The sequence below is a fragment of the Bombus huntii genome, chromosome 15 (assembly GCF_024542735.1).
Source record: "Bombus huntii isolate Logan2020A chromosome 15, iyBomHunt1.1, whole genome shotgun sequence".
Classification (NCBI taxonomy): Eukaryota; Metazoa; Arthropoda; class Insecta; order Hymenoptera; family Apidae; genus Bombus; species Bombus huntii.
In genome coordinates, this window is record NC_066252.1 from 6,014,061 (window position 1) to 6,037,392 (window position 23,332).

The window sequence follows — 23,332 nt, forward strand, 5'->3', positions numbered from 1 at the left end:
ATGAAAGTTCCCGGCCGAATAAAGTTTCGACGTTAAAATAACAAAATAATAATAAAATAAAGTGTTTCCTAACTCGATAATCTCCCAAGACGATTCGTCGAGTTTACTCGTCTTGCCAGAATATCCTAACACTTGGAACGTACGTCTCCGTCATCGTAACTTTTATTTTTCCCACGCAGGCTCCTTGTTCTCGCGTCCCGTTCTCTTCTCTGTTCCGGGAATTTTGCGGAATTCTGAAAGACACGTAGCATTCTGCGCGTCGTGACGCGCAGCATTCATGTTCCCGTTGTTTTCTGCCGGTTCTATGCGGTTCGCTGGCATTGAAACAGTTGGGATTGTCGCAAGATTTATTCGGATACTACCGTCAGCGAATCGCGAATAATTTTTTCCCCTTTTTGTGAAGCCGCTGCTTCCTTCCATCAAGAGGATATCGTTTTGAAAACGTTTCAAAAGCTTCGGTGAAGTCGAACAGACAGCTACATCGGCCCGCTATTTTGTTTCACAGCGATCTACGTCGCGTCTTGTGTTTTCGCACGTTCGCGGGTTATACGCGATCTCGAAGAACCGCGCCAACGGGAGTCGTAAATTCCCGTTATGATTTGCTAATCGACGCCGCGAATCGCTCGATCCCTTATTTCTTTTAGGATAACAAGGGTAGTTAAATGAAAGATAACGCTGTTGCTAACAGGTTATTATATATTTTCATTAACCAACAACTTCGGTGTAACACAAAATGAATATTCGTTATGAGATGACTACGAATGAGTGCGACCTAAGTCTCTAGACGGATTATCGCGTATATTGATGGATTTGTCGACTCACTGTATTCGAATTGCTGACCGCTTGACGAGATGCTTGATTGAGACTCTTGATTGAGACTGACTGATCTTCGGGTGTAAACCCGGTCGAAGGATGTTGATTGTTCGAAGGATGTAAAATCGGTACTGTCTTGGGAGACGATGCTGTCTCGGAGGAAAGCTAAGGATGGGTGTGTCTAGCGCACAGGACCATTGGATTTGTCGGTGACGATTTTAGTTAAGAGAGTGAGGGAAATAGGTTTCGTTGTTAATTGGTTAAACGAAGGGTCTTAACCGCCCTCGAGAGAAAGTGGTTAGTGGGAGGAAAGTTGCATCATACGTGAGAAAAACTAACTTTTCCTTGTCAAGCCGTGGTAGACAATAGTCTCTAGAAATTCTTCGGAAATAGACGTTTGTTTGGTTTGGAGGACCTTTACTAGAAAATTTATGAGATTTATGAAAGGTACTTGAGGCTATTGAGGGTACGCAGTGAGCCTACCAGGCTAGGCTAGCCTGGGCTAGGTAGAGTGTTACGCGACGTCCAAATAGCTTGTCACGCGTATCTCGAATTCAATGGGTTGATCAGAAAAGTCTCTATCGCCGGATGTTTCCTCTACGTTTACGATCTTATTTGGAGATTCGAGAATGTAGCGCCCTGTTCAGGAAAGCTGTAGGACAATCGAGCTTCTGGGAAACCAAACTGATCTGTACTCCACTCGTCGTTAGTTCTCTACGCATCCGTAAAGTAATGGAAAGTGAAGATAACCTGGCGCAGGTTTGAAAATGTTGGTCTTTTAAAAGTAGCCGACCAGTTGAAGAAGTTCTGTAGCTCGAGTAGCAAACAAGAAACAATTTTCGATTGACAAAACACACCGAATTCTAGAATTTTTCCGAAAACACGGAGGACCATGCAGTGTGAAAATAATATACCAAAATGTATATCTAACTAAAGATAAATATCTAAAATTTTCTGTATCCTTCTTATTAATTACATTCTTGAAGATACAAGTCTGCATAAATATTCGTATCTAAAATATTACAAATTTCGAAGTGTCTGCTACGATAATTCCTGGAGAGAAGTACAAAAAGAAAAGAAATACACGCGAGACTAGAAACGCAAGACAAATACGATACGAATAAAGAAACAGAAATAGAAATATCCTCGGCGCACGTATTTCGACTCTCGCGCTATATCTACCGCACCCTATTTGCCCAACAGGACGAGCTAAAGACGCACCGCGAACAAGGACGTTGTCTCGTTGCCATCCATTAAGGGGCACTATAACGAATCCTACAGAGATCTGACTCTTCGATCGTGTTCAGATCGCTCTCGCGTAGAAAACACGACTTACCATCGTGTTCTTCCCTTAGCCTTCGTATCAAAACTACTCCCAAACAATTGCAACGTCTCTCACAAAAAGATTCGCGTGAAACGCTCGGCTTCCTTAACAGGCTATAGCTGGATCTGATCACATTACAGCAAGAAAACACGGTGACCGGAGTGTCTGGATCGGTTGATTCACTCGTGTCGTTTCGGAGCGACCGCTCGAGAAGCTGGTGCGGTACTTCGCCCTCGAAAGACACGCGGACAAGCGAGGGCGGTTGGGCGACAAGTTGCTCGAACAGCTTCCAACTAACTTGGCTGCCGGTCGCTATCCGACCGGCACGTTTTTACGGCCACTTCAGTCCCGGCGATAAGATCAAAGAAATAGCTCGCAAATGCCTTCTTTGTGTCGAGCCAAAGAGGGTTGCGCGGCGGGTTCTGCACGCGCCCCTACGACGAACTGTTCGCAAACTGCTGTCGACCTGTTTACGAACTTGCCTGTTTCGCGTTTTTGCATATCGCCGACGAACTCGGCCCTGGGACGCGTCTCTTTTGACTTATGCCGCGTTACGATGCCTGTTTCTCGCATACAGCACGTCGCAAAATGTGAGAGGCGTGTTTGTACGCTTCTGTTTTAGCCGAGTAGCACGCTACCGCGCGCTAATTTACCGATCAATAATCGTAGTTACACTTTGTTAGACTGTGGATTTGTACGCGTTCGTGAGAAAGGAGGATGTTGAAAAAAGCGATCGTCTTTGGTATCGATCGAAGTCGAAAGATTCACGTAGAAACCTTAGGAGAGTTTGCCAAGCAACGAACATTGTCCGATCGCTTTCCCGAGAAACGATGGGAAAGTCATTGAAAATAAATGCAAACGCGCGGATACGACGATAGCGATGGATCTCGCCCGAGCGTTAGTTTACATCGTAATGTGCAAATATATAAAAAATAGTATCTATGGCGACGTTCGATAGGTAAAATAAATCTCTACTCGGGTTCTATCTGTGTTTGTAGAATTTTAAATTCTAACTGCGTCGTAAAGCAATGATAAAGTTTTTTCCAGGCACAGGTTGCGTACTTCTCGATAAACATCGGTGATAAAGTTATAAAGCTGTGCCAAGATGCGCCTCCATCTTCCGTATAGTCTACGGTAAGTTTATCAGTTAATTAAGAATCGGTTAATTAAGGTTCCTTAGAAGTTGATCCGTGTGAAACTCTTTGATTCGTTGTACCGATAACGAGCTCCGTTTATTTCACTAAATAACCCCCTCCTTCGATTATTGTTGCATAAAGAGGCTCATTATCCCATAAAGCTACCGAAATTTCTTTCTCGAAACAGATTACAGCCTCCGGTAAGTAGAGTTCGTACAGCTACTTCGAATTAAAAATATATTTAGCAAATTTGACTCCTCCTCGAGATAACATTCTTTATTACAAGAACCCTTAAAATTCTTTCTTCTTCTTCTTCTTCTTCTTCTTAGAAATTACGCAGTCGAGTGACTTTGCCCAATCTTAGCTACAGTCCTTTCTCCTTTCTTTTCATTTTTATCTCGTCGCTAGGCATTTCTTTCTAAACTAGATCTTCTCTAAACATATACAATGGCCAAGAGAAGTATCTCGTGCATCGTTGTATTTATTATAGAATTTACTAATTAGTTAAATCCAAGTTACGTTGAATCCGGTATCGCGGTGTACCGTAGCTGGAAAAGCGCGAACTATGAAAACAGAATGCGTGGAACCGCCTCATTGGCAAACGAAGATACACGTGCTCGTACGAGTAAATCTCCTATAAACGCGTGAACGTGCAATTTTCTCGAGGAAAATAATATTCGATGGCAGAATTACGATACCTGATAACGCCGGAGGAAGCAAAGTTTATCCGAGTGGAATTCACGAGAAATTTCAACGAGAGTCGTGGATCGTCGGCCGCGGAAGCTCGCGTTTCAAAAGCCTGCCGCGACGCACAATACACTTCAACAACGTGAAATATGGAGAAGCCGAGCCAGAGATATTGCATAAATCACACGTCCGCGGAAAATATTTCGGGCGAAAAAGCTAAGCCACGACTACGCCTGAGTTTCCTTTTTGTTCTCGCGTGGATTCACCTTCGGACAACAACGAATCGCCGATGAGAATAAAGTCGCAACGGCCATAACGAGACGGTATAAATAACGCAACGCGAATAGCTGGAATAACAAGGCTGAGAGGCCTTAAAGAATGCAACGATCGCTAATCTCATCGAAAGCTTTCGAAGTATCGACTTGATCGGTTCACCGAGTCGACCGAGCTACGTGAAACTACAGGCTACGCTGATCGAAAGTAATCTGATAAGGGAATTCTTTTGGAAAAATAAAACGAAAGAGGATAGAGGAAGTTGGCCAAGAAAATACCTTCGGCTGACACTTAACTTTCAAGAAGTAGCCTCGCTCTCTAAAATGATCAGCCTTCGTTCCTTCGGCCAATACCTGATGGCCTCACTGCCTTGTCATGATTGCCTCTCGTGTCTCTCAGGCAACTTGCCAGAAACCTCGCCGTCTCTGCTTGTCTCCTTTCCAACCAGAAAATTTTGTCCACAACGATTCGTATCACTTGTTACGTGGCGGCATGCGGGCCACACCACGTGACAGTCGCTACTGCGTCTCTCCACAGGATGCAGCAACCTTTGCGGATCGATTATGCAACGCCACCGATTGTTTCTCGTCCTCGTCTTCATTGATCGATTCGTTTCTTTTCTAAATGTATACGCGAGAACGTGCAGAATCGAATAATTTATTAAAAAGATTGGTCGACTAGAATCTATCGGTTAAATAATATTTCTTCGCTGTTGAATGGCCGGCTAATTAACGATTAAAAATGAAAAATTATACTGCTTTACGTAGTTACACGATTCTCGTAAAAAGATAGCACGATGGAGAATTTAAACGACGTTTTAACTTTAATTTTGTAACATTTGCCGTATGGGAGGAAAAAGGGAAAGATATTTTTGCACTGCTAAATGCTTGAGTAATTAATAAATAACGCAGATGCGCGAGAATGTGTAGAATCGAATAATTTGTTAGAAAGCCTGGTCGACTAAAAGTTATAGGCTAAATGATAAATAATATTTGCTCGCTGCTAAATGGTCGGCTAATTAATAATTATTTAATTCGATGAAACTGCTTTACATATTTACGCGACTCTTGTAACGAGACAGCACAATGCAGAATTTAAACGATGTTTTAACTTGAATTTTATGAAATCTTGCGTACGAAAGACGAGAAGAAACGCAAAGTGGTACAACTTCCGTTTGCTCGCCTCATTTTTCATCCACCAAATCTGATGAAATTAAAATGTTTCCCGTGACGTAGAGTGTACACGACTGCAGAGAATATGCAGCTCAAGTGAAGCCAAACAAACTTGACAAAAAGTTCCCTCAATCGTACAAGCACCGAGACGAAAAACTGTGACAGTAGTAATTTGCCAATAATCACTGTGACTCACAGGAGGAAAGAAACGATTTCTAAGTACATAATGTCCGCGTGAACCACCGATTACCAGTTGTGCAACGACACCGTGTTTCATCGAGCGCGGCTAATCACAAACCTTTCCATCTGCCGTGGAAACCTCTAATGAAGGCATGATTGATGCTTGACAACTTCTCTGGACAAATTAAACGCTGAATGAAATATGACAACGTTTCTTTCTCTTCCTCGATTGAATCGTTTGCTTGTCACGTCGCTTAATTCTTCGAAAGAAAAAGCGAAGAACATCGATGAAATCCTGTGAATCACGCAAGTGCTTTGGCACTGAAGTTCGAAACATTTCAAAAAGTGGAGTTGTAACACTAGATTTTTCTGTGATTGCGGATTTTTCTGGAAATTTCTATTTTTCAGAATACAATTAGCAAGGTAGAATCTCGGTGAAAAATTGTTTCGCGTACCAGGTGATTGCAGATGAAACTATACGTTGGATATTTCGTGTGTCTTTTTTTTCTTTATATATATGTCGGAGATGGAAGGTCACCGGAGCCTTCCCTCTGGAATTTTGGGAAAATCTCAACACTTTAATCTGAATTCTACCGTAGCCGTAATTAAGCAATTGTAATTCAATCCGATCGTACTCGTTCAAGATTTGTGATGATGAGCTTGGGCTCGAGGCGACAACCAATCGCCGAACGCAGGGATGAACCAGCAGTCAAATTATTACAAGAACATATCACAAAAATAAAAAAGTGGCTGCAAGATAAACAAATAAAAGCAAACCATATTACGTTCACACTGCGAAAACAGATACCATCAAACATCCTACTGAACGGCACGCAAACAAGGCAAGTCAAATACCTAGGACTCCACTTAGAAACACAACTCACATGGAAACAGCATACTAAATCGATAATAGACAAAATACAGACAACAAGCAGACAAATGCATTGGCTGACAAGTCGAAAATCCAAATTAAGCATAGAAAATAAATTAAAAATATGCAAAACGATCATAAAACCAATCTGGACGTACGGAATACCACTATCGGGGACAGCAGCAATGAGCCATATAAACAAAATAGAAACAGTACAAGCTAAAATTCTTAGAACGTTAGAAACGAGGTACGTTATGGTATGGTACGTTCATGGTACGTTAGAAACGAGGACATACGAGGAAAGACCTGGGAATACCAACGGTCAAAGAGGAAATTAGCAGATACGCGGGAAAATACAAAGAAAGAACAGGAACACACCCAGACCGGCTAGCTGAGGAAACGATCAACACCTCAAACATGGATAGAAGACTGAAAAGGACAACCACGTGATAATCAGACAGCTAAAAAATTCTACCAAATGTCCTAACTGGGCAAATTATTTATAAACCCTTGAATGTAAAGAATTAAATAAAAAAAAAAGGATGAACGTTTTGCCTAACAATGGTATGGAACAGTAATATAGCTCTCCTTAAAAAGAAATAGTTGTAGCGGCACTCGACAACGGTTTCTGTCCCGTGACTCGCCACACGCAGACCCTATTCTTCGGATAAGATGATCACCAGATGACGACGCATCTCCACAGTACATGTTCAGCTAGCCTGAGGACCCGTTATAAATCTCAAGATTTAGTTAACTAAAGTCTTCCAAACAGATAAACAGTCTATGTTCCAACTACGAGGAGATGGGGGAAATCTATATTACCTAAAAAATTAGAACCATCAGATGATACAACACTTTTATTTAAAGAACCAGAAGACACACAATTTAGTGCTACGAAGGATCAAGGATAGATATTCACAGAAATGTACCAGACGAAGTAACAACTGATGATCTACAACGAGATATCATGAATCCTGAAGCTGTTGTGGTCGCAAGAAGATGGGTACGTCACAACGATGGCCAATTCACGCGAAGATTCATTATACGCCCCTAACTCTAATGAGAACCCGACATATATATATATATTATGGGCGTTTTGTATAATACAATTTCGCACTTTCAAATTTCCTACGAACGCATAAAAAAGATCCGTGCTTTAGTTACAACTAATTCGACGTTTGTGCATTCATGGGAAACATAAAGGTGGAAAAATACACAGAATACACGGAATATCGGAGTACGGTACAGTACAGTAAAACTCCATTTATCCGACACGGTCGTGGGACAAGACGTATCGGATAGCTGGATCAGTCGGATAATGGGAGATCGTCAGTTCTCCCTTAGTTCGCTGTTTATTCATTCATATAATTGGAGTTAATCTTCATATAACCGGATTTGAAATTCGACCACTGCTGATACTCGGATATCAGATGGGAAGATTAAGGGAAAATTTCTAAATAATAACATTCGTTCGTATAAATGATACGTCGCGTGGTACCAAGACTTACGCTTGGCCAATAGAAGCTTAGAAATATATTCGGTAAATCGGCCACATCGCAAGGATCATCGTCGGTTTGCATAAACCGATAAATCGACTTGAGCTGCACGCAAAAATGTATGAAACTGTAATCAAAATATACGACTTCGTCAAGATACAGGGTGGACAAAACGAATGTTCACGTAAGCTAGCTGCTCGTTTGTGTTGGTAAAAATATAAATTTCTATAAATATTCACCGTCTAGTTAAAACTACTTTCAACTCTCGTGAACAGCTCAATTAGTGCTGTTCTTACTTCCCCTCGCTTTTTCCACACCCTTTGGCGATTCAACGTTTCACAAAGCGGTTCTTGTTGGAAGAGGAAGCGTTGAAGCGTGCACTTCTGGTTTTTCAACGTGAAATGCTCGAAAATTGATGTGCCTCGGCGGCACAGTCGTCCACATTCAAAGGGAAAACATCTAAGTTGGTAACACAGAGCCCGGGCTGAAATTAATTCACCGAATGGAATCTTTGTGCCGGGGAACGAGCCACGTCTAGCGGAGGGCAATGAAAGTGAAGTTTCCACGAGAACGTACGGAACAATGGTTCGAACAGCGTCTAGGAACGGCGCGGCGTCAAACTTGGCCAAAAGCTTCTCCGTTTGCGGACGGCGGAAACAAAGGAGATCGCTAATCCGAAAATAAATCGAGATCATCGATTACCCTGCTGGAAACATTCAGAGGTTAAGAAAGTGGCGATCCCTTTACGTTTTTTTGTCTTCCATGTCTCAGGCTGAACAGTGCAAATTGCCAAAATGTTGCAAGGTTTGACATAATCGTCCTGTCGCGAGAAGCTTTAACAGAAAGATTTGAAGAGTAAGCAAATAACGATTTTTGTACTTCTCCGAATTGGAAGATTAAAATTGAAAAATATTGAAAATTGGAAAATATCGGCAGGTTCGAATGTGCATTGTGAAATGCAAGATATCGATATTTTTCTGAAACGTTTAATTTATTACGAGAAGTTGTAACAAAAAGATCGTCATTTTCTAATTATCCTTAAGTTGTTAATTAGATCTTCCATTAACCAAAAACTTCTATAGTTACGATATTAGAAATTTATATCGATTATATCAGTTTTCTCTTAAACGTAGATAAGGGACCATTTAGCTTCTTTCTGTGTCTCTTTTATTCAGTGAAATATATTTTAGAGATGTTATCATTCGAAGCGTTAATACCTACTATTATTTATTACGCTCATTTCGTTCACGAGAGTCGTCGATCTTCTCGTAGTTCTGAAACATGCTTTTTCTAAGACTATTTTCCTTCCTCGTTTTCCTCCCATCGTTTCTTCAACCCATTATCTTCGCTCTAATATTATACTTATTGTCCGTTGGTTGAGTATAAGTGGACTACGAATATTCACGGAAATTCACATTTTCACGAACACAGTCAATCGCATAGATAAGTAAACTTTATCGATCGAATATCACGAGTACTTCACATTCGATATTTCGTATATTTTTCTACTTTTATTCATCCTTCTCGCCTCTTTTCAACGTATCATCGCTGTCCTTTCGACGAATATCTTGCAAAAGGGTGTAAAAATCTGTAAAAATATACAAACTCGTATCTTTCGATATTCCCTTCGTTCGCTATATCTCAGAGTTGCTAGAAACTCGATTTCGTTTTTCCGTGAAACATCGAACGAGACAATGCGATGGTTGGCCAAAAGAAAACATCGTTTCCGTTGAAAGGTGCCAGTCACCGCGCGGGTGCAACAGAGTTTTCATTTCTTTTCCATCGATGAACCACTGACCCGTTTATTTCATTCTTCGAGAACAATACCTGCAAACTCGTTCCGTTCCTTTATCATCAAAAAATCTCCATCATCGATCCGCTTCTACGACGACCGATCGAACGTCTCGCAACAAAACCCATCCTCGCCAAATTTTTCTCGTGCGATAATACAAAATTCTACTAATTACGAACGAAACTCTAAACTATACGCAAAAGTTTCATTTATTCCGTTAGGTTCGTTACACTATATCCATTAGTACAGTGAATACAGTACAATACTAATAATAAAATATAGTATAATAAATACGTACAATATCTTTTTCTTATTTCAACGAAACTAAGTGAAACGTTACTTAAATTCAGTTTTCGTTATCTTCGCCTGTAAAAATCCCTCGTTTCCATCTTACTTTCGTTTTAGAAACGCCATCAATTTATTAGAAAAGCAAGCGACTGTACGCAGGATACGGCCTGTATCAAGGGATTAAGAAAAACAAACGCGAAAAACGGAAAACTACGGCACGACAATCACGGACGAGGGTTCGTTGTTTTTTGTCGCGGATTCTCCGCTGAGATTTTCGGGTTCGCGAGCGACGGGTGGTCGAAGGAAAAAAAGATAGCGCCGTGATTAATTCCCCTACGTGACCAGCCGCTCATCAAGGCGGTAATTCAGTGATTGTTGAAAATGATGTTTGCCATACGTAATGGCGCAAATCGATAGGCTCGTATAAGCAGAGGGAAATTAACGTCGTGCCATCCGGTACACAGGACGCGCACGCTAGATACAACCGGCATCGAAACCCTCAATTTGCGGCAATAGCCTGAGCCTCTCGCAGCAAGGGACGACTCTCTCGCCAGATCCATGATCCCTCGCTTGCTAATTACTACCTACGTCAAATTCCCCCTATTGCAAACTGCTGCGTCCGACAACCGCAATAAAGATTTCGCCGATTAATCGAGATTTCGACCGGTGAATCTCCGGCCGGCCGTCTCTCGCCAACCGATGTCTCCGTTGTTACATCGTTAGAAATTTCACACTGCGGAGCAGTGGAAATCGGATATATTGGGTTGGCAACTAAGTGATTGCGGCTTCTGCCAATACCACCCGATGAAAAAAATCCCCAATCACTTAGTTACCAAGCCAATAGTATTCCAAGTAGAATTAATTAGCGTCAGGGAATTAACGCGTACTTGTTTGAATGTACGCGTGAATACATAGGGATTCGAGAGCAGGGTCGATCGATCGAACAGCGCTCGTAGAAAATACCGTGGCTGCCAAAATCGAGAAACTTGGATCTTTTATGGGCAATATTCCACGTAGCGACGGGAATACCGTGATATAGAATTCGAATGGGATTTAATTGCTTGGTAGATTATTAACTTGTGGCAAATAAACCATCAATATCTTAATGATCCTTCCGCAGAATATTAGAGAAGAAGACGTGCGTGGCAACGTTCGCGGTTGCCTAACAAACGCGTGGATAGTGGGAATATCGGGGGGCGCGAAAAAAAAAAAAGAATCCAAGCATAAATATTACGGGCATAGTCCGTAGTAAATCATCGGATCAAACGTAAATATTACGGGCATACCTCGTAGTAAATGATCGGATCAAACGTAAATATTACGGGCATAGTCCGTAGTAAATGATCGGACCAAAAGTAAATATTACGGGCGTAGTTCGATGATCGGGCCAAATATAATATATAATATATAATAGCTTGTTTACGTTTTCGGCCCAAAATTCGTAAATCGTAGCTTAAGGGGTTATTTAACGCACTACGACGAATAACACCTCAAACCAGTTAGCTACCACTTTGCGACCACTTTGAAAAGCGTGGAATCGCAGAAAGTAAGCGACGACGAGTATACTCGTCGAACGCGAAATATTTGTGGCCGTTGGGGGCGACAAATGAAACAAATGGGACAAAAGAAGCATTGGCGTTTTAACAGCGAAGAGAGAAGTCAACGGTAACCGAGAATTGTGCGAAACGAGTTGAAGGCAAAGATCGTTGAATAAATTTATTGCCGAACACCGACGAGTATTTCTTTGCTTAAATCAACCCTACACCGCTTCAGAACAAAGATGCAATGAAACGACTGTTTTGTTTTTCAATTTTCTTACGATTTATTGCGATTTACCGCACTGACTAAACTGCTATTTAAACAATAAATTGTAACCACTTTGTACGCGCGACGGATATGCTCGTCGTAACACGAAATAGTAGCATTTCTTCGTGACGAGTATACTCGTCAGGAACAGCTAGTTAGCTGTTAACTTCACTGCCGAGAGGGCAGGGACACGGCGCAGTAGACGCTGGAGCTCTGTCCGGCGTGGGAGCTGCCCCGCTACACCCTGCGGCACGTCATAGGAGAAAGACTGACCCCCTCGGCGAATGTAGAAGCGATGTCGAGAGGGTCACAGGAATACGAGGCCGTCCGCCTCTTTCGCGAGCGAGTTATGCTCGCGAAGGAGCGAACAGAAAGGGAGAGTAAGAAAAACTCTCACCCTTGTAGGATAAGACGATGGAGACGGATGGCAGTCAGGCGGCCTAGAGCCGCTTCATCGCCGTCCCAACGGACCACTACTGAAAGGGGCGATAGCGCTAGGCTCCTAGGGGCAATGGCCCACCCCCTAACGCCAAATTTAACAGTCAGAGAATTATTAGGACTAGCTCGGACAAGAGGACGCGGGAAGGGGATGCAACAGAAGATAATTCACGAGAGGTTCCTGGAGCACTCCTGTCATACACGTAGGATGGTCATCCTACGTGGAGTTTTAGTCGGTAGGAGTCCGACACTACTCTGCTGTTACCCGATTATTAGCAACAGCGGAGTGTCCATGACGATTTCTCCACATGCAGAAAAAAAGAAGAGTTAGCTGTTAACTTAATCATTTGATTAATAACGCTGGAGGATGGACAACGTCGCTTCTGCGGAGGAAGATACAAACGCCGATAGAAACGTTGGTTAATCGTTTCTTGGCTTTTGTCTATTTAGACGGATGCCAGGTATCCAAACGAATGGGACACTGAATTTCCTTTGTGATTAAAAAATGACACATTTAGCACTTCTTACAGTACACTTTTCTTTTCCAAGAATTTCGACTGCATTAATGCGTAAGTTTTCTTCCCCTCCTCAAGAACTTGTTTCTTGACACTTGCAGTGTTTCCTACGAGAGTTTTTCAACTCGCTTTTTTCAAATTGGGTCGTGTCTATCGAAGAAATTATCTCTGATTTCTGTAGAGATAATTGATAAACCTTTAACAATATCGATGCAATTAATTTAAACGTAGATCGTTTGATATAAATTTCGTGTTGCTTTTATCATACGAAACGAAGGGAATGGGAGGAATGTACATTAGAACTTAAAGACGGATTTAAATTTCAGTTGATAAAGATTGGCTTACTTCTGCGTGAATCGGATAAGATCAACAGAACCAATGACGATAATTAACGTCCTTCTTTTCTTCCTATTTCTTTCTTTCTAATTTTATCGAAATTGTTTTTTTTTTTTTTTTTTAACAGAGACTTCGATCAAAAATAAGCAAGAGGATTCCATAGCAGTCTGATAGTACCGCGTAATAATAAGAAATATTCTGCTCGTGTCCTTGTGTCGTGTAGGCAGTACGACGGAAGGTTGTGGCGAGGATGAAAAGTTAAAGTTGAAGTGTCAACGAACTCCAAGAAATAATTAAGAACCGCATCAATTTATCATGAAATGAGTGATAAATTAGCTGAGTGCTGTATGATCCTCGTGAAATGTGCGCAGCAAGGTAGTGTATCTACAGATACAATAATTTAAATTTATGGAGAAAATTTAACTGCGTTTTTTTCAAAAAAAGGGATTGTGTACTATTCCCTCTGTTATTTAAGAGCATACTACAATTACAATGGGGGGGGGGGGGGGGTAACTGGCAGCTAGCTCCTTTACTGGTAAATTTTGCGTTTGAGAGGGTATGCTTTTGAATTTTTAATACTTTTTTATAATAATGGTCGATTAGTTCATTTAGACACCAGACATTCTGATGTAAGAATAAAACTGGGGAAAACGTTATACAGAAGTACTATAACTACGCCCCAAGAAGTATCACCAGGGTCACTAAATGACTCATAGATATTTTAGGTTAGTACCAAGTACGAAATAGTGTCGTATCCCTATACGACGTCAAGCTTCTGGACGAGTACTTCGCATCTATAGAGGACACTATTGGCAGCAACCTCGATTGAGTCACTATATCCCAACTTCCAAGCGTTCCATCGCTTCCTGAAGGTCTGCATTCTCTATTCCCTCCTTCTATTTTACTTCTTTATTTGTCTATGTGATTTTATTCATCTAGTAGGAAATTTGATCGAAACTCCGATCTAAAATACTAGATAATAAAATTTCATCAGAAGGAGATTTCAAAATGAAATTGAAACGAAACTGAGATGACATTTTGAAGTTTTATTTTCAACAGTGGAGACTGACTTTGACAAGGCTATACGCTATGATCGATTATACTTAGAATTCCTATTACGATAAACTGACCAGTCACTTTTCACTTGATTTCGAAAGTAAAGGTCACTTTATGCTTTAGGCACCTCATTATAATTCATCTCCCCAGCAAAACGGCTTTCTTACGCTGGCTGAGATCCAAGAAGTGCGATCAACTAACAATCGCAGAGGAATTGCGCCTGTTTATATAAACTCGTACTCTCAAAGATGCAAATAACGTGACAGAAATTTGATTATATCTCTAGAAAATTATCTTTCACAAAAGTCTCCACTAAAGATAACGACAAAGACAGATTGAAAATCCAAAATCTAAAGCATAGTAAAGCATTTTTTGTTGAAACTGAGAAGCGTCCAATTCTCGTGCAGAAAACCACGGGAATTCTACCTCTCTCATAAACCTAATCTTCCATGCAGCACATAACATACGGATTAATAACCCAAGATCGAATGCATAGTTTTAGCAATCTTCATTTCCATTTACTGAAACTGAAAAAATGCGATCTTGGTCGAAAAATCCAAAAGAATTCTCTTCGGAAAAGCTAATCTTCTAACTTATAAGCTGAAAACGCAACATCCAATGCGTAGTAACAGTAATCCTCATCAGCCAGAAGAAATATGCTTTAGTGAAACTGAAAATAATGCTATCTTGGTCCGGAAAGTCACAAAAATGTTCTCCTAAAAGGCTAATCTTCCATAGAACGCCTAAGATGTAAACCGAAAACCTAAAGTCTAACGCACGGTAACGTTAATGCTCGTCAACAAAAGGAAATATCCTTTGCTAAAACTGAAGAAGATGCAATCTTGGTCCAACAAGAGCTATGTGTCTGTTCTTCAGAAAAGCTGATTTTCCATAATGCAGCGATATGAGATATTTTTATTGTGGAAGAAATAATCCGCATCTGGCGAAATCAAGCGTCGCGCGCGGTCTACTCGCAATTTTTCGCCAAACGGTCCAGAGAACGAGTAGTATTTCACGGGCCGTGGAAGAAATATAAGATATTTACCACTGATCCACGTGCCGTTGAAGCTCTTCGGAGATAACGAGCCCGCCAGCCATTCTTCAAGAGAAATACCAGGTGCGGCTGGCGTACTCGAGCCGGAGGAATCCGGGCTTCCGGTTAGAAGAATCGTCGCCGCGACGACTAAGCCGAGCACGACCACGCCGACCAAGCAAGCGGCCAGCAATCGTCGCCAATTCCGCTGCTTGTTCTTCGTCATCAGGTCCTGGAACAATTACCAACACTGGTGTTATACCTGGTCCACTTCGCTCGCAAAGAAGTGCACGTGTTCTTTACTCTGCGTTTTGTCTTGGCTGGGAAAGTTAGGAAGCCGACAGATGTTAAAGACAGCAAAATGTTAAGGAGAGCAAGTGGTGTTGCGAGGTTTACGACGAGGATTAAAGATGCTTCATCGTTTACGGTTTTGTGGTTTGTTAGTTTGCGGATCGAAGAATTCGTCGTATTAATCGTCTAATTATTTGACACGTTATACCGATGTCGGAGACAGGTAGAGCGCAGACCTTTCCTCGTACATGGCAGAAGAAAGGTTAATTGTTAATTAGATGTCATCGATACGGACGATTACAATTAAATTTGCGGGTTTTTACGCAAAGTTATATTTTTCTAGGTAGGAAATCGTTTTATTTAAATATTACAGAGTATTGTAGAAAATTTGTTTGTATTGTAGAACATTTCTTTGAACGTATTGCACGCATTCTGTGCAATTTGGCATTTTCAAATTTCCTGCAAACGTACGAAAGTCCGCAGTCTAATTATAATTAACATGGCCTGACAAAAGTAAATCGCTATATGTAGTTTACTATGAAAAATTTGCAAAAGTGCGAGGAAAGGGGGAATATATTTGATCGATCGATTGAATCAACTGATGATACTTCTCGCTATAGTAACGACAAAATTCTTCGATCAGAATGGGAAATTATTGGTTGGATGATCAATCGCAGTCAAATAGAGATAAAGATACAACTATGGAAGATTAACAGGGTAAATGGCGACCGATCGAACGCTTTCGTAATATATTTCTAAACGTTGAGTTTCTTATTTCTAAGAAAGCATGAAATCGTTTCGCTACTTATCGCTGATACAAACGTGTCACCTTTTTTCTTCTATCCTGACCTGGGAAAAAAATCCATTTGAACTGGTAACAATTCTTCGTATTCTTTCGTGTTTACCTTTGGAATCTTTTCAGCGCGACGTTTAACTTCCCTGATGAGAAATTCATTCGTGCATTTCCTCGACCATGGAAAGCATTTCAGGGCAAGATGAAAGCTACGTTAAGCCACGTTCACACGAGGCAAATTTACACGATTACAATCACGTTTTTATTCTTTGCATCGTATATGAATACTATCGACTTTTAAAGAGCCACAATAATAAACGTATTATTACGTAGACAATTAGAATTAATTCAGACGAAAATAAACAGCTATATATAATTTTATTTCTTTTCTAAGACGAATGAGAAGAATTGCAAGCGAAATCCATTCGCAGGCCGAAATTAAACAAATAGTAACAATTGTTCGTAATCTTGTCATTACCCGAAAACAGTGCCAATTTTTGAAAATCCACCGAGACGATTTTTCTGTATAAATAAAAAATAGTAAAATCGTTTCCTCTGTTATTTTACTCGCAACGAGGAAAACTCGCAGAACAGACAGAGGTGAAGAACCTCTAACGCGAAAAGCAAAACGAACAACCGGTCAACTTCTTCCCCGACCGAGCCACATCCGCAAGCAAAAGCGGAAACTCCGCGAAGCGACCAACGTTTCGATTTCTACGACGGTTGCACCGACCCCACTGCCATTCCATTCGCGACAGGATCGATCGACACTCGTGCGGTGAACCGCGATCGTTCCATTCCATTCATCCGTTTGATTTTGTGTGAGGATGGCCTAAGGGTTGCGGCACGCGCGATCAACTTTGAATGCAACGGGTAATTCTAAGAACGGACGAGAGGATTCGCCTGGAATAATCATCGTTTGAGCCCTAGCGTGCAATTTTTATATGACAAATCGAGAACGCACGCGGTTGTCTTTTTAATGCAATTCCTTCTTGGCTGTGTAATAATAAATGCTTTTAATACAGCGGAGAAATTGGCAGCAGGAGAAGGAAAGGGAAGAAAAGAAAAACAGTAAAGGAGGCTGAGAACGAAGGCTTACAGATGGATCACAGTCTTAATTATTCGATTATTTAATCGTCTGATCGTAGTAGCTTCGGGTACGTACTAATTAATTGGAAACTATGGGATTCGTTTCGAACAATGTCAAAGACGCGTGCCACGAGGATACGTTAGAATATTACGTAGCAAAAAGAGCAGATTTAATATACATTCGTGTTTGATATATTTAAGTTCAAATTGACTCGAGGCTGAGCACCATGCTGAGTTTACTTTTAGTTTTAATTCCAACTTAGCGAGATTATAAGCATAGGAAGATAAGTTTCGTGTTACTTACGTTAGCATGTGAGATAAGATATTTGCGAATGGGGATGTAATCACGGAGGCGTACATCACAAATAAATAACAATATATCTTTTCGCCAGTCTAATACCATATCTTACGTTTTTAATGCGATACGGTGCGAAACACAAGATAGGCAGCGAAAGGAAGCAACTGCTTCTATAAATACGAAAACATACACAATATACTATACAATACAATACGCCCATGCAATATACAATAAATATTCGTGAATGCGTGAAATCAATCCTTTGAATAGTTCATTTAAACAAACGAATGTCTATTTGCATAGTACATTGTTGTCGGATTAAAATAGAAAATAACGATCCTTTCGAAACTTTGATAAATTCGTTCGCACGTAGCAAGCCATTAAACTAATTCAATTTTAAATTGGTCGCTAAAGAGATTGTAATTCAAATAAAATCGCCTAAATGGAATTTTATCTGCACGAAGGATAATTATATTCCTATCTTGTCTGTAATATAGAGGAATTTCTGATCCTCGTTTGTACATAGATTTATTCGAATAATCGTCCGGATGACTGGTTGTTCGCAAGTAAACCACCGTGAGAGGGTGGCACCTTTCACCTGAGTATTCCTAACGCTACCACGATAAATCTAGATATCCGAGAGTTTCGTGAGAGAAATAGTAGAAACGGTTGAACAGAAGTGGATAAGTGACAGAGGGATTCTTTGCGTTTAGAATTCCCCATCGCGAGTATTTCCGCTAGCCTACGTGTGTCTATGTGATACGCTTAATTCTTCGAACCTTGGAGGCGCAATTTCAACGTTCGCGTACTTATACGTATACTTTAACGAGTTGTTAAGAGTTCAGTGAATGAAGTTTGTTCTTTGGCAAAGACTGGTCTTAAGTTTTGTAGGGGATTGTTCTTTTCAGAAATTTTTCAGAAACAGACGTCGAAGAAAGGCTGGTGTTATTAAGCGTCGACAAAACTGGTCTTAAATCTGCAGATTTTCAAAATATTTACATACGTACCGGGTTTTCCACATTTCTGAATAATTCATTCGGCAGAGACGGATAAGCATAGTAGGTCAACTTGATTCTCGAAGAAACTCTACTCGACGAAACAGGACTCCAGCGTTATTTATACGTATTATACTCGTACATATACTTTAACGAGTTACTAAGTGACTAAAGAATAAAGTTTTCATAGAACTGATCTTAAGCTTTGTACGGAATCCTTTTTAAAAAATTTGTCGTCTCTTTCGCAGACATCAAAGTACGAACGCTTGTGCTATTGATAAGACTGGCCTTACATCGATGAACTGGAATTGATAAATCTCATCTTCGGAATATTCGTGCACTGAACTTTCCATATTTCTGAATGATTTGCTTAGAGCTAGATAAGTGACAAATGGGATACCTTGCTCTTAGAATTTTCCCATCGCGAATATTCCAACTCGTCTTACAGTAGGTCATTTAGTTCTCGGCATTCTTGCACTTGTCGTGATCAATAAAAAAATTTATCCGCCACGATAAATCACACGGATTATCCCCTCGTGGGGATTATAGTATTTTTTAAGCGGTCGAAGGATCGTTGGAGAATTTACGGGTAGCGAAGGAAAATGAAATCGTGCTGCGAAGCTCGTGTAATAAAGAGTATAATAAAACGGTGGGATCTTCAGAAATCTCACAGCCACGTACAGCTTCATCCAAAAGTCGTTACCTGATAATTTACATCTGTTTCTCCCGTATAAGTATCGTTATTTATTTTAGAAATAAAGACGCATATTTTTATCGGACGTTACGATTACTATTTTCATCGAAGTTTCGTTATTGGATGAAAAAAATGCGAAAAACACGTATTTCCTATTTTCGTTCGTAGCTCGCATACACAAATTTCCGCGCGAATGGATTACTCGGTAAAAGAAATTGCTAAGAATTATTATTTGAACAAAATTTGTTAAGGCTTCAGAACGACTTGAATCTACGTTCGATAATATGCAATTTAAAACATGAAAATTGTTTTTAAATTCCCTATTTCCCAGGGTATTCTGAAAGAAAAAAAAAATCAGCACTTCTCGTTCCGCCTTTGAGAATAGCCTTCACCCTTTCACGTACTATTCGCCGACTATTTCATTACGGGTAAATTCCATTAAAATTCCTTGAATCAGAGAAAACCTAATTTTTGTAGAAAAGAACAAAGCAGAAAATTTCCTATTCGACACAATAGAGACGAGGGAAGTTCTTTGTGGCTCAATCTTCCATCCGCCACAATATTCTTCCTGCACATTAATTTGTCAAAGAACCTATAACCCACTCGTACAGAGAGCAATGATATAAAGTGCCACGTTCGTGGAACCTAGCTTTTAGATGAAAAATGTTAGCTCTACGGTTCGGTAAAATGTTTTATTTCGTTCAACCGCTGTATATTATTGAAGTGATTAACTTGGGTAAAACGTAACATGATCTATGAATCTCAGCGACATAGTATGACATGACCCAATTACTTTTTCAACAAATTTCAATTCTACACGTGTATGGGTTTCTAGTATAATATCGAATCTAGTCGCGAATATTCCCGATATAATTCACTTGAAACAAATGTCAAATGATCAGTCGATCAATTTTTCGGAGAATTTCCTACCGTACCGTCCAGCAGTCTCTTCCTATTCGTATTTTATTCTACCTACGTAAAAGACAATCGAAATCGCGTTATATCGTTCTTTATTCGCACATCCTTTTTATCCATAGATATAATAAAGATATAATTAAGTAATACAACACACATATAATATCAAGATTATTGACATATGTATAATTTTATGTGCTGGACTGAGTTAGCTGCGTAGTAGTGATACTTGCGCGAGGAAGTATGTGTGTGCGCGGCGTCTCGAAAACAAAGGAATGTAAACTGTTCAGTTAACAGTCCGGTGTGGAAGAAGGTGAGACGCGTGCAAGTGTATCGATGAGTATCTTCGAAATCATTTATCAAATAAATATGTAACTATTTTAATATAAATTCTAAGCGTAAATTTAACGTTCCTATGCCATTATTTCGGCAATTAAGATCCAAAATTCTCAAGAAAGATATTCCTTAAATTAAAACGATTTAATCGAACCAACGTCTCCAAAGAGACCTCCGTCCGTGCTCAACTTGCAGATATTCGCAAGAAACCAACGAATATGTTAGAAAAGTGAAAATACTGAAAATTAACAACATCGAGCGAAGAGAATAACACGCCGATTATAAAAATGTTAGATGATATCGTGTTCCGTGGCACGATTGTCACATTGAAAGACGAAAAACTCCGTTTTAGCGTCAGTGTAGTCTGTTGTCAGAGGAATTGTCATCGAGTACGATCGTTTGTAGCAGCAGGATGGATCACCGCGCATATGGACAGGTATAAAACTTTTACGAGCATAATTGAGGATTCGCAGCCACTCCGGAAGAACGATAAGAAATATATGGTTGAAACGTGAGGTAATATCCAGCTGGTGTTATTACGACGCCCTTTGGATTCTATATTCTTGGAGAAGTAACAGGCTAATGTATGTCTTTAACGGTGCAAGTTAAACGATCCTCAACACCGTACTTATAAGCCTCTTTTATCAAAATTAAATTTCCCTCTCCCCGCGGGCTCATCCATTCTCAAAGAAGCCCATTAGCAGCGCGTATGGATGAAAAAGGCCTTTCATTAAACAGAATCTCGCCGAACAAAATAATTATTTTCTAAAGGCAACTTTATCTCTGTTGCCTTTTTCACTCGTAAAGGGGAACGGTATCGAATGTTCGCGGTTTTTGCAAACTTCGCTCGGATTGTTTTACACTTCGTGTTACACCGGATTTACGTACTTTGACCATCACGCTGCTTTCCGTCGATATCATTTGTCGCAGGATCCTCAAATATTTATAGAAACAGTTTTCTAAAACGACTCGTTTCATCCCGAACCTGTGATCTATCTGTAATATCTCTGACAACCGGTTTTCTGCTTTAATACTATTAGAGTCTATGATCTTTTTATTGATACTGCGAGATTCTTTTTCGAATCTTTTTGGACGTATCTTTCGAAACGTTTCATTTATTATGCAATTTCGTTGGAATTTCGTGATTTAGTATTCCGACGTGGATATGTAAGTTACCCGAAGCCAATGGTTCTTCGCTATCCTAATTAAACCCTTGCTCTTATCTTCTCGTATAAAATTACAAAATTGTTACAATATTCCTATATACAGCATGTTCAAATAATACGTTCTGTGCTTCATAGATTTTTACAAAACTGTAACCGCGAAGTCTACGATTCCTCATTGTGTCAAATTTCTCCTAAAAAAAGTAACGTTATTCTTTGTTCCTACCGTAGAAGCATTTTAAAACGATTCATTTTCCTTCGTGTACCTAATTCATAAAGACCGTACTACCGCGTTCTACTTTTCTAAAAAGTCCTGCCGTTTTACGTATTATATTTTCTGTTCCTTTGTATGAAATTCGATCGTAACTTTAACAGGTCTCCATTTACAAAGATATTATGGATGTATACTAAAGATCTTGCGTCCGTGAATCTGAAAGTGGCTATCAAATAAAGAAAGAAAGCGCGAAGTGAATTTCTATGGAAAAATGGCAAAGAAGGACTGGATTCGTTGAGGATAAAACGATCTTGAAAATCACAAGGCGAAAAGAGGTGCGAAAGTAAATCTCATTTATCGAAACTGATGAGACGATATTCTGGAAGAAATTCGACCGGTTAACGATCGATACGAGAACCGGTGGATGCTTTCTGTCGCCACCTTTAAAGTGCTTCTAACCATTTTTTCTGATTTACGCGAGCACCGGTCGTCGAGATTTATCGGGACGTCGCATAAAAGGGTAACGGGATTCGAATACGCAAGAAAAGAGACATAACTTTTTTCCGTACAATTACCTTCTTACGAGATTCTATGAAATATCTATGAAGAAATTTATTGAACCGATCGGCAAGTTTTGTCTACTTTTTGCTGCGATAAAGAAAAGTCGACTTCCTTAACTGAAATGTTTATCAATCGATCTACGAATTAATTACTATTTCATTGCTATATAAATAAATCTATAAATTGATTGCTATTTATCAGTCGTAATCCATTAACGTAAAACTATTATTCGTTCTAAGTATCGTTTAGTATTTGCGGAACATAATTCTCGTTACGCAAATCAATATGAAATTTTCTCTCTTGCCAAGCATTTTGTTAAACGTCTAAACATCTATCGTTACGAAGTTTCTGAAATTATCTTTTCATTAAAAATATACCATTAACCGAATTGTACGCGGTAGTAGCGTTGCCAGAATGTATACCTCGCGATTTTGTCGATTGAAACAAATATTTATCGACATGCAAACATCAAATTGTAAATATTCAAATAAAATACAACGACGAAACTTTCCGATGTATCTAAAATAAACAAGAATATAAATCTATTCACAACAGTCGGCGAAAAATTGTTTCGTTTGGTCTTTCGCGTCAAAATCATCGTCCGCAATTGCTTTTTTTTCATTGCAAATGAAATTAACAATGTTTGTACGGCCAATTCTTCCACGAACTATACGAACAATCGTACAAGCGAATTATTTCTGTCGCCGTTCTAATTAACAAGGGAGCAGGTTTCTGGTAGGACACGTCGTGAAAGATATCACCATGTG

The 23,332-nt window shown here is 40.0% G+C and overlaps 1 protein-coding gene across 7 annotated transcripts in view; it reads right to left on the minus strand.

The window, feature by feature from the left end:
• The window catches only part of LOC126873902 (venom dipeptidyl peptidase 4-like), a 303,798-nt gene that overhangs the window by 247,854 nt on the left and 32,612 nt on the right, over nt 1-23,332 (minus strand). For all 7 annotated transcript variants that reach the window (XM_050635247.1, XM_050635250.1, XM_050635249.1 and 4 more), the window contains one exon: nt 15,229-15,448. In XM_050635247.1, coding sequence (XP_050491204.1) covers nt 15,229-15,448 — 220 coding nt within the window. The remainder of the gene's footprint in view (nt 1-15,228; nt 15,449-23,332) is intronic.